We start from the raw sequence: 11,716 nt of genomic DNA on the forward strand, positions 1-11,716 counted from the left end.
ATCTCACGGAGATTTTGATTTTAACATAAATTTGACAACCCAAAACCAAAAAATAATTTATCCAATCCAACATTCGTTTTAAATGAATTGGAAAAAACAGATAAACACTTATTTGGAAAATGGTCAAATCACCCCATCTCAATCCGCATTTGCGGCACCTCTTTTATTTATTAAAAAAGAAAGATGGAGGTTGGAGACTCTGTGTAGACTACAGATCTCTAAATGGTATAACTATCAAAGATACATATCCATTACCAAACATCACTGAAGTTCTTAACAATACAAGAGATGGTGTTCTCTTCTCTAAAATTGATCTACTCCAAGGTTACCACCAGATTAGAGTTCATGAGAATGATCAATCTAAGACAGCATTTCAAACTTCATTCGGTGTATTCCAATATACTGTATTACCATTTGGACTCACAAACGCACCAGCGTGTTTTCAGAGACTCATGGACAGTATATTCCAAAGACATGTAATTGCCAAAAAAATTACTTGTTTACCTCGATGATTTGTTAATCAAAACAAACATTGATGATGAAGACAAACACATTCAAGATGTTTTAGAAATTGTTGATTTATTAAATCAAAACAAATTAAAAATAAAACTAACTAAATGTATTTTTGGTCAATACTCACTTGAATATCTCGGCCATATTATTGGTCATAATAAATTGATTCCTATAAATGATAAAATCTTAGCAATCAAAAATTGGAAACAACCTATCACAAAGAGAAAATTGAGAGGATTCTTAGGTTTGACAAACTACTACCGAAAGTTTATCCCCAAACTCTCTGAAATAGAAGCTCCATTAATTGATATAGCTAGAAAGAATTAATTATTTAAATGGGAAGACATACATACAGAGACATTCATTTTGATTAAAAACCAAATAAGCGATAGTAGTTTTCTTTTTATACCCGATTATAAGTTAACATTTCACATCGATTGTGACGCCTCCAATGATGGAATAGGTCATGTCATTTATCAATACAAAGACAATATTGAACAAGAAGATAATAAACAAATCCAAGAAGTTTAACACAACCGAAAAGGATTACCATGTGTTTGAACAAGAGGTTATGGCAATCAAACATGCTCTCGAATCTAACTATCATATGCTATTAGGTTATAAGTTAGTTATTCATACCGATCACCAAAATATACTTTTTATAAATAATAAACTTAATGACAATACAAAACCTAAATTAATTAGGTGGTTACAATACATTTTCTCTTTTAACCCAACTCTTATTTATAAAAAAGGATCTGATAATGTAATTGCTGATGGTTTAAGTCGTTACACTTACTCCACCACCATTTCCATTGATGATAATGATCTAATTGCAATGATTGAAAATGGATATATTGAAGAAGAAACGCAAATAAAGAATAAAACAATACATCCTTCAAAATATTACAAATCTAAATCTGTGAAAACAGAAGGTAAACTTAAATATTTTGAAGATAAAATAGTAATTCCTCAAGTTCGCTCTATTATTAAACGTATTCTTTTCATATACCATGATTCATTACTGGCAGGTCATCATGGAATAGAACAAACTTTAGAATTAATAAGTAGACATTTCATTTGGGAAGGAATAGCCAAAGATGTCACTAATTATGTCAAAGCTTGTCATACTTGTAACAAAGCAACTGATGCTCGTGGACAATCAATTGGTAAACTTCAACCACTTATTGTTCCAACTAAATGTTTTGAAAGCATCAGTATGGATTTTATTCCATTAATTGATACTGAATACAAAGGTATTAAATATAATAAAGTCTGGGTAATTGTTGATCGTCTATCAAAGATGGTACGACTCATACCAGTTCATTCAACTTACACTTCTAAAGATTTAGCTGAAATCTTTATGAAAGAAATATTCAAACATCATGGCATGCCTGTTGAAATTGTCTCTGATAGAGATTCAAAGTTTACTAGTAAATTTTGGAAAGATCTGATGGATATATTAAATTGTGAAATCAGAACTACCACTGCAGAAAATCAACAGGCCAATGGACAAGTGGAAAGTATAATCAGATACTTAGGTAACTTGTTTCGTAAAGCTATCATTGCAACTTACAATGAAGAAAACCATGATGAATGGATAACTTTAGTTGATACAATTGAATTTTGTGTAAACAATTCCATCCATCACGGATGCGAATACTCTCCTTTTAAAATCTATACAGGTGAAAATCCAATAACACCACTCTCTCTTATTCAATACAAATTGAAAATGAACTCATCAAACGTTGATATCGAAAACATGATCAACTCAAAGAGAAATCAACTCAAAATTGTTAGAAATTGGTTATTCGATAATCAATATAACATGAGAATTCAATATAATAAAAATAAGAAAGAAATGGATATTAAAGTAGGTGATAGTGTTTATCTAAGAAAGTTTAGATCAAACCCTAAAAACAAAATCAAATTAGAAACAAGATTTGATGGTCCATACGAAGTAACGAATGTCAATGGATTAAATGTCACAGTTGCCAACGTTGAATCTGGTACAAAGAGAAAGAGAATCAATCCATCTTTCACTAGACACGCTAAATACTTCAAGAAACACAACTCTTTAGACGATGAGGATGATGATGATATCGAATTTGGCGAAGTTGAAGAAGAAGATGAAATTGAAATCGATTCAATTACTCAAAATGAACAAAACAATCAGAATAACAACAACGACGACACAGATGACACTGAAGCCATGGACATTGATTCAGAATTAGATTTGGTAACAAACAACAATTCAACTACAAACAACAACCCACCTATCAATACACCAGATTCAAACACTTTAATTTTGGATAATATTCCAAACTCAACTACTACTCATCCAATCATTCATAATACATTGACATTCCAAAATGAAAGAGAATTTTCAGAATCTTCTGAAATCACTAATTTCCAGAGAATATCTGCCAAAGAAATCAAAGAAGCATTCGAAAAGAAGAATAAGTTAACTGTCCTTGAAGAATACATCCAATACCACAATTCCTATCCGAACCATCCACCAACCAAACAAAGTGCCAAGATACTCATAGCCTTGATCAACGCCAATATCATTCGTAAAGATACAATGTTCGTCACAAGAAAGAGAACCTTCAATCTCACCAACAAGAGAGATGCCAAGACCGAATACCTTTTCAATATAGGAGGAGTCCAAGGATGGATACTGGATAACGATGTTCACCAATCATATAAGTCTTTAACCGGAGACTATAGAAATTGGTTGAAAACTAATTCAAACTAAAGACAGTGTTCTAAAATTAACATTTTAGAATTATAATAATCAAATCAACTGACACTTCAATAATTTATTAAGAACTCAACTATCACAATTCAAACAGTTCATGGACACGATTTCAAATAACTTAAATTAATAATTCAACTGTTTAGCAATAATCAAATATATTCGAATAATATCAACATTCAGTGAATCAACAAAATATCAATCTACCAAAGTTAACATAAAGAAATAACCAACAAGTTAATCTACAATGAATACCAAACTAGTTAATCAAGAACAGATTTCTGTGATATTAATAAAACTTACTTAGAAATAACAAATTATTATGAATATTGCTTATATTGAAAAGCAAAATTTCGATATTAATAGTATTTACTAGTATATAAATATTTAAATTAGATTTAAAAATAATCAATAATAATAAGAAACCGCCAAATTTTGAAAATAATTAACGTCATTTTATCCGATACTCTCAATTAAATAGAATAATATTTAAATATATAGATGTCTTAATTTAAAAGTTTGGTTGATGTTTTTGATTGGCAAAAAAATAAAAAAAACACACAATCAAGGCAGAACACCCACACTTGACATTGTCATTCAATTCCAATAAATCGTGAATCAAATCAATTAAATTGTATCACTTTTAAATAAATAATTAAAATTAATCTATTTAGATCCTATTGTAATGATATACTTTTTTTTATTTTTAAATATCAACTTGTAAAAATTTTTCTACCTCTATATTATTTAAATATTTTATTCAACGAATACAACAAGTTGATATTTAAAATTAAAAGAAAGTAATTTTTACTTAAAAATTTCAATTTTCTATTTATAATCAATTTATTTGTTAAAAGTATAAAAGATAATTTATTTAATTTTAGTTTAAAAAAATTAAATTATAATGTAATACAGATAAGATAAGAAAAAAGTTTATTCATTCAACTTTATTCAATTGAAGAGTACAAACTATCAATACTTACAATTTTGGAAGTACGAATTATCAATATGACTATGAAAGAGATGTTTATAATGATGAATAAGTTGAACACTTTAATCTAACTATACAATTCAATTTGAAATTTTCTTTTTATAGTAAATCACTTCTATTCTAGTACAATTGTAATTATTGTTTTCACGAATCAATCCATTACTATTACACAATAGAATCATCTTACAATTTAAATAAATAATTATAGTTTTCTACTACAATAATAATATTCTTCAATTATTATATTTAACAAAAAACAACAATATTATTGTATTTTTGCAACAAAAAAAAAAAATATGAACTTGTCAAATAAAAATGGGGTGTTGCAAATTCAATAAATTAATAAAATTGAAAATTATGCTTGTTGTTTCTTCATTGGTAATGATCGCCTGTTTTTTTTATTTTTGAATATTATATTATAATAAAATGAATTATTTAATTAATTTTAATATTTATATTTCAAATTTGAATATTAATTCATACTTTTAATTGGCGCTAAACAGTTACCGCCATTTTTGAGTTCAAACTGTAAGTTAACGAATCAAATTTAAAACTATTTAAACCTATAATTTCATTCACAATGTCATTTTTCATTATTTTTCAAATACAAATAATTTTGTAAGTAATATCTAACAATTATAACTCTAACTTATTTATATTTATGTTTTACTAACTTATCTCTTTTTATCTCTTTCTTCTTTTCCAAGTCCTTGTTACCATGCCTGTTGTTTCCTTACTATGAGTGACGCCTCTTCTATGCCGGGTTGCTCTCGTAGTTATGCCGGTTTCCTCTCATTACTGTGAAGGTTGCCTCTAGTTGTTATGACGGTTTCCTCTAGTTGTTATGCTGGTTTCCTCTCGTCGTTATGCCGGTTTCCTCTCGTAGTTATGCCGGTTTCCTCTCGTAGTTATGCCGGTTTCCTCTCGTAGTTATGCCGGTTGCCTCTCATCACTATGCCGGTTGCCTCTCATCACTATGCCGGTTTCCTCTCGTAGTTATGCCGGTTTCCTCTCGTAGTTATGCTGGTTTCCTCTCGTAGTTATGCCGGTTTCCTCTCGTAGTTATGCCGGTTTCCTCTCGTAGTTATGCCGGTTTCCTCTCGTCGTTCTGCAGGTTTCCTCTCGTAGTTATGCCGGTTTCCTCTCTTAGTTATGCTGGTTTCCTCTTGTCGTGATGCCGGTTTCCTCTCATCGTGATGCCAGTTTCCTCTCATCGTGATGCCAGTTTCCTCTCATCGTGATGCCAGTTTCCTCTCGTCACTATGCCGGTTTCCTCTCGTCACTATGCCGATTGCCTCTCGTCACTATGCTGGTTTCCTCTCGTTACTATACTGGTTGACTCTCGTGTATACAACAACAAATAATAATCAAAGTTAAAGACATAATTTAATAAAATTAAATACTTGATATTATAATTCTTAAATTGTTTTGATTTTTATTTAAATTATTAAAGTTATGATTGTTCTAATTCATATTGAATTGTTGTTAGTTAACAGCACTCAATATTTAGCATTGAATTGATAGAGCTGCTGATGTTGTTAATGTTGATCCTTTGATTAGAGATAAAGGATCAACATTTATTTGTTTGTCTTATTGTAATTGTTATTGTTGAGTATTGCACTATTGTTATTGATGTTGTTGGTTTGAGTGTTGGTAGTTTGGTTATTACTTATTATTGGGTGGTGACGCCAGAATAACATCCAAAATCGATGAATCAAATAAAACTATTCATTCTAGTTTGTTGTTGTTGTTACTGTTGTTGATCTTATTGTTGTGTATCATTAGCGGTACCTGTAGTATTAGAGGTGACAATTGTAAAGTATGGAGCAGTAGATTCGTGCTTGCCTGGTCGAAGTGTACTTGGACATCAATATTCCCAATACACCAAAGCAACCCACTGTGCAGACACCATTCTATGATGGTTGTTGCTTTGGTGTATCTTCTATGAAGAATACTATACTACCTGTAGTCTTCTCAATGCTCTTCGTCAGCTGATCTAATGACTCGAAGTTCATCAATAGATTCATCAGCAGGTAATACTATTAAAGCATAATCTACAATAATAATATAGATAGATATGATAAACCGAGAAGAAATAACATGTAGTACAATGATCTTCTGTATTCAATCATAGGTGTGTTCCTTGTTGAACTGGTAAATCCTATAATATAATTTGTTAGTAATTAATTAATAACAATTATCTCTAAAGAGTTGTTATGTAAATAAATAAAATAAAAACTTACTTTTTCAAGTGTTTGGTATGCTTTCTCTAGAATCGATCTTTGCCAAACTTGACCTTGTAGTGTGACAGCCTTAACCCTCATACCACAAGAAGCAAGAGTACAGTCTTGTACGACTCGGTCGTTCTCATCGTTCTTTGCCAACAAGGCTCTGAAGCAACAACTGACAATGGCAATATCATCGTCTTTTCTTCTTCTCAATTGCTTGTATGCCTAGATATATTCATTCTCACGTGAGTATGGTGCAAAGATAGATGTCAATATTTCATCCAGTTGAATATCTACCACTCTATATAAGATTTGAAAGTTTGACGACCACTTTGAAAAGTATTACAGCCGCAAGAACTAAGAAAGAAATCCAACTTCCGAAGCCAAAGCAAGTCAATGTGTTGTCCATTAGCGGTAAGCATCTGCATTGTTCAGTAGCTATTTTTTAAAATGGTAATCCAATTGTTGAGAAGGTATTACTCTTTAGAATTTATATAAAAATAATAATAATAATAATACAATAAGTAAATAGTGTGTAGTGTTTGATTTAAAAGTGCTGGCACTTGAATTTAAAACTATTTTGTAAAGTTTTAACTCGGGACTCAACTTGAGATGAGATTTTACAAAAAATGATTAGTTTTAAATTCTCATAGTTTAATTATACATTAATTTCACTTTAAAAAAATGAATAGACTTTACAGATTACACAGATCTCAACAACATTTATTATTATCTTTGAACACCTATCAATCAGCAAATTTCACATTCAATCACACTAATAGATTAGGTGGATTATTAAGCTATCATCACAATCATAATTATAATCCTATTGATAGTAAACAAGTACATAATATACATGTTGTTGGTAGTAGATCATTCTCGTCAAAGTCAAAGTCAAAGAAAGAACAAAAACAAAGAGAACAACATCAGCAACAGCAGAATGCAGAGATACAAGAATTGACAGAAGATGAAAAACGATTGGAAGAATTTGAATCAAAGCTAAAGAATGTAACAATCGGATCGATGTTGAAACAAATCGGAATACTATTGGCTTTAGCACTTCGAGGTCATATGTCAATGCACGTCAATCGTTGGAAGTACAGAGAGTTCTACGAGCACGTAATGGAGTTGTTACGATCAAAGAAAGATGTAATAGAGACTGTCACCCAACGAAATTTCGAATTCGACAAGATACAACTAAAGAATTTCGTGGTGTTCACACGTGATTCACCGTTGGCAAGAGCAATGAAATCGAATAACATGTCAATGAATATGAATAATCTCGAATACTTTGACGACGATGACAATGACGATATTAAAGCTGGGGGTGGTGGCGGCGGTTTCGAACCTATCGTTATTTCAATGACTTTGATGAATGCTAATGAATTGGATAGATTCTCGGTCGATGCAGTCATCATTGGCAAAGCGGAAGCCACCCCTATCGATGGTGACTCTGGTCTGTTCGGTAGAATGATGCCTCGAAAACTACCATTACTCGGTAACCTGAACTCGAAAGCAACACTCCAAACACTTAGTCTACTGCTAGAGAATGTAGACACCGGACAACAGCAAGAATTTCCACTCGTACAAGCAGAACAAGACCTCAGACAACAAACCACCACAACATCAACGACATTCCACACCGAACAAGACGAAATGACAATCATTCAAGAGACAAAGCCAACCTCATCATATAAATCATCCAAAGATAGACAACAAACAGAAGCAACAACCATCGAACTAGATGACTATAACGAAAAATCAAATACATACAATAATCATAACCAACAACAAAATACAAATAAAAAATCTAAATATTAAGATACATAAAGTGATTAATCACTTTTTTTTGTCTATTGACTTGTTTGCTGCTAAACTATCATATGATGATTTGCTGTTACTGATGATGATGGATGATTATTATTAGGAAAATGATTAAAATATGATGATAGTTTTTTGTTTAAAAAGTATTTATTTCACCAGTGAGATCGTCAAAACTGTATTTAAGCAGTCTTGGTGAAGATACCAGAACCGTGACCGTAGATGACCTTCTTGATTTGTCCCTTAGCAGCAAAATCTCTGATGACACGACGGGCCAATGAACCGTTGCACTTGTACTTGTCAGAAACTGAGGCGATGGTGATGACCTTAGCACCTGGCAATTCCTTGTTGATCTTGTTGAAAGTTTCCTTATCGAAGAGAATCATGTTGTTCAACTTCTCTCTTGACTTTCCCTTTGACCATTTCTATAATTGTTCATATAGTATCCAAATGTATGTTAATCACTGTTTCCTAACCTGTTTTGTTTTCTCTGTTTTTAAATAGTCTTACCTTACGACCAGCCTTGGATCCTGAGGATTTGGCGGCTGATTTTCCAGCTTGGATTTGTTTGCTCTTTCCACCGGCAGCTTTGGGAGGCTATTGATTGTGTTTGTAGATAATCATAGATGTCATATTAATATCATCATTCTCTGTGTTTCTCTAATCACTAATCACTATAATCTAAAGTATCCTAGAAACATAGTATATAAACGTACCATTGTTATTATCTGATGAAATCGAAAAGGAAGTATTGGATAACTCTCACGAAACTCATAAAGTGAGTCCAGTCGATTGCCCACTGCACGCACACCCACACCACAGACAGCCAGAATTGAATTTTTCAAAAATTATTTTTTTAAAATTAAATTCATTTTTCAACGTTACGCTTTTTTTTGTAAAACTTCAAGTGCCTCTTTGTGAACAAAAAAAAATAAAGTAAGGTTGTTATAATAAAGCTGATGAATATAAACAACCATCATATCATACACTACACTTACTACTAAGTATAGTTAATTTAAAAGTGTATTTTTTGATTTACATTAATAATAAAAATAATTATATATATATATATTTTTTTATAAATATAAAAGACATTTGATATGTATTCACATGATTGTGTTAAATTTAATTTAATTATTATTTTTATTTGTTTAACTTGTTTTTATCACTCTTTTTTTTAAAAAAAATCAAATAATTCCAATTTTCATTTTTGCTTCTAACTTTATTATTCATGTTCTTTGAATTGCTCTTCATTTTTGAGTATCTCCTAAGCTAAACTTGGTCGCTTTAATTTTTGTTTTTATTTTTATTTTTTTTATCATAAAGTTGAGAAAAAGAATAAAATTTATATAAAGTAATAAGAGTAACATTAACATCAATATATATATAAAAAGCATAAAATAAATTAATATTATCATAATGGAGTCACAGAATGTTAGTACTGAAAATGGTACTACGCAACAACAACAAGACGAATTAAACAATCATCAACAAGTAGTTGACAATGAGAGTACTGAAGAAACTCAAGTAACTGCTAATAACAACATAGAAATGAATCATACAGATAATAACAACCATAGACAAACTGAACAACAGGAACAAGAACAACAATCACAGCAACAAGCACACCAACAACAACAGCAACCAGAACAAAGACAAACACAAGATATACCTCAAATTGAAATTGATTCTCCTGTCAATAACAATATTAATAATGTAAATAGTATAAATACAAATAATAGTAATAATAGATATAGAGATAATAATAATAGACAGTCACCTTCGCCACCTTTACAGTCACAACAACAGCAACAATATAATAGTTTAAACATTAATAATAATAATAGTAATAATAGAAGTAGTAATTATAATAGAGTTAATAATAATAATAATAATAATAATGTACAACAGAGTAATAACAGTGGTAAAGATAGAGATATTGCTATTAATGAGAATCAAGATACAATGTTTGATGTAATATTGCAATGGATTTCGTTGGCAGTCAGCAAATTGATGTTCCACCCGATCGAGTTCCCCATTCATGCTTTGACTACTTTTATTCAGGCGAATCCATCGCCACAGCCACAACCAATTGGCATTCCCATCCAGTTGCCACAGCTGTTACAGCAACCAGCCATTCTGACCACAAGCGACAGTCTCTGGAAGCTGTTCAAACAGAAAGGCTACCACATCTACGATGGCGGTCTCATCTATCTCCTACACAACATTGTGGTGATCATCTTTAACTTTACACAGCGATTCGTCAACTCTGCCTACAACACACCGCCACTTGGCAACGCCAGTTTCTCCGCCATCCAAAAGCGACAGAGAGTTGGTGCATTCGTCGACGTCCTCCTTTCACTCGCCAAGAATGCAATGACACTGCCACTCGATGTACTCATGACTCGTCTTATTGTCCACCGATTCTACAAATCCGACAACCTTCATTACATCAACGATTGTACACTCAGTGGAATCTGCAAGAACGAAGGAATTATCAAAGGTTTATATGCTGTAAGTAATAACAATCAAGATCTTTTACAAATGGAAAGCTAACCAACTTTTAATTTAAATCGGAAACAAAAAGGGTTGGGAAGTAGTTGCTTTAAAGTCATTGCTTGAATGGCTCTTTAAGAAGTGCGATAACCATCTTTTACAGAGCGCAAGAAGAGGTCCTTTCTCACCCAACGAGAAGTCACCAGCACAAATTCTATTGCTATGTGTAAAGATTTTATTAGATTATATACTAACTGGTATGTTTCAAGTTTAATAATATTATTAGCAAGTTATTAACAATTAGTTGACTAACTTTCGAATCACTTTCGAATCACCAGTTATAAAAGTTAGATTAAATATTAGAAATATTGGATTTTTCAAGACTCTAAGTACAATTTATCGTAGAGAAGGAATCAGAGGATTGTTTTCGGGATTGAATACCTATTTCGTTTTGTTCCCACTGTGGATGATTGGCATTTTGTTTGCCAATGTCATTTTTATCAAGTTGAAACAGATGTTGGAGAGAAATGCCGATCTTACTCGACGTCGTCGATCTTCATCCAAGTCTGGATTGTACTCTACTGACAACTCACAGCCATCTGGCATGGGTGTCATGGCTCTTTCACCAATGGTCGGATCCGATGACGAACACAGCGAATCAGAAGATGAAACCATCTCTTCAGACACCGACGAAACACCGAATCAAGGTGATGACTCAATCAATGATATCGATAAACGATCATCACCTATCACAACAACTACAACAACATCAACAACAACCACCAATAGAAACATATAAAATTGATTAAAAAAATTTTTTTTACACCATTTTCATCATCATTTAAAAATAAACAAAGAACAATATATCACAGTCAAAAAAAAAGGTAATACTAACAACTAAAATTATTT

General features: G+C 31.6%; 6 protein-coding genes across 6 annotated transcripts; 3 read left to right on the forward strand and 3 right to left on the reverse strand.

The window, feature by feature from the left end:
* Positions 1–82: 82 nt before the first annotated feature.
* PPL_09905 (LTR-retrotransposon skipper) lies at positions 83–3,271 on the forward strand (the record flags this gene model as incomplete). Its single annotated transcript, XM_020580692.1, has 4 exons — positions 83–154; positions 180–476; positions 1,001–1,137; positions 1,219–3,271. The coding sequence occupies 4 exons, from the start codon at positions 83–85 to the stop codon at positions 3,269–3,271; spliced, it is 2,559 nt and encodes an 852-aa protein (XP_020428732.1).
* A 2,965-nt stretch (positions 3,272–6,236) lies between these two features.
* On the reverse strand, positions 6,237–6,918 carry PPL_09906 (uncharacterized protein; the record flags this gene model as incomplete). The annotated part of the gene is made up of 3 exons (XM_020580693.1): positions 6,237–6,316; positions 6,502–6,665; positions 6,788–6,918. The coding sequence occupies 3 exons, from the start codon at positions 6,916–6,918 to the stop codon at positions 6,237–6,239; spliced, it is 375 nt and encodes a 124-aa protein (XP_020428733.1).
* A 256-nt stretch (positions 6,919–7,174) lies between these two features.
* PPL_09907 (uncharacterized protein) lies at positions 7,175–8,311 on the forward strand (the record flags this gene model as incomplete). Its single annotated transcript, XM_020580694.1, has 1 exon — positions 7,175–8,311. One exon carries the CDS (start codon positions 7,175–7,177, stop codon positions 8,309–8,311), a length of 1,137 nt encoding a protein of 378 aa, XP_020428734.1.
* A 182-nt stretch (positions 8,312–8,493) lies between these two features.
* rps25 (eS25 family ribosomal protein) lies at positions 8,494–8,697 on the reverse strand (the record flags this gene model as incomplete). Its single annotated transcript, XM_020580695.1, has 1 exon — positions 8,494–8,697. The coding sequence occupies one exon, from the start codon at positions 8,695–8,697 to the stop codon at positions 8,494–8,496; it is 204 nt and encodes a 67-aa protein (XP_020428735.1).
* An 85-nt stretch (positions 8,698–8,782) lies between these two features.
* Positions 8,783–9,565, reverse strand: PPL_09909 (uncharacterized protein; the record flags this gene model as incomplete). Its single annotated transcript, XM_020580696.1, has 2 exons — positions 8,783–8,908; positions 9,533–9,565. The coding sequence occupies 2 exons, from the start codon at positions 9,563–9,565 to the stop codon at positions 8,783–8,785; spliced, it is 159 nt and encodes a 52-aa protein (XP_020428736.1).
* A 165-nt stretch (positions 9,566–9,730) lies between these two features.
* Positions 9,731–11,606, forward strand: PPL_09910 (mitochondrial substrate carrier family protein; the record flags this gene model as incomplete). The annotated part of the gene is made up of 3 exons (XM_020580697.1): positions 9,731–10,285; positions 10,568–10,825; positions 11,112–11,606. 3 exons carry the CDS (start codon positions 9,731–9,733, stop codon positions 11,604–11,606), a joined length of 1,308 nt encoding a protein of 435 aa, XP_020428737.1.
* Positions 11,607–11,716: the final 110 nt, after the last annotated feature.

This window comes from Heterostelium album (assembly GCF_000004825.1).
Source record: "Heterostelium album PN500 unplaced genomic scaffold PPL_scaffold11, whole genome shotgun sequence".
Taxonomy (NCBI): Eukaryota; Evosea; class Eumycetozoa; order Acytosteliales; family Acytosteliaceae; genus Heterostelium; species Heterostelium album.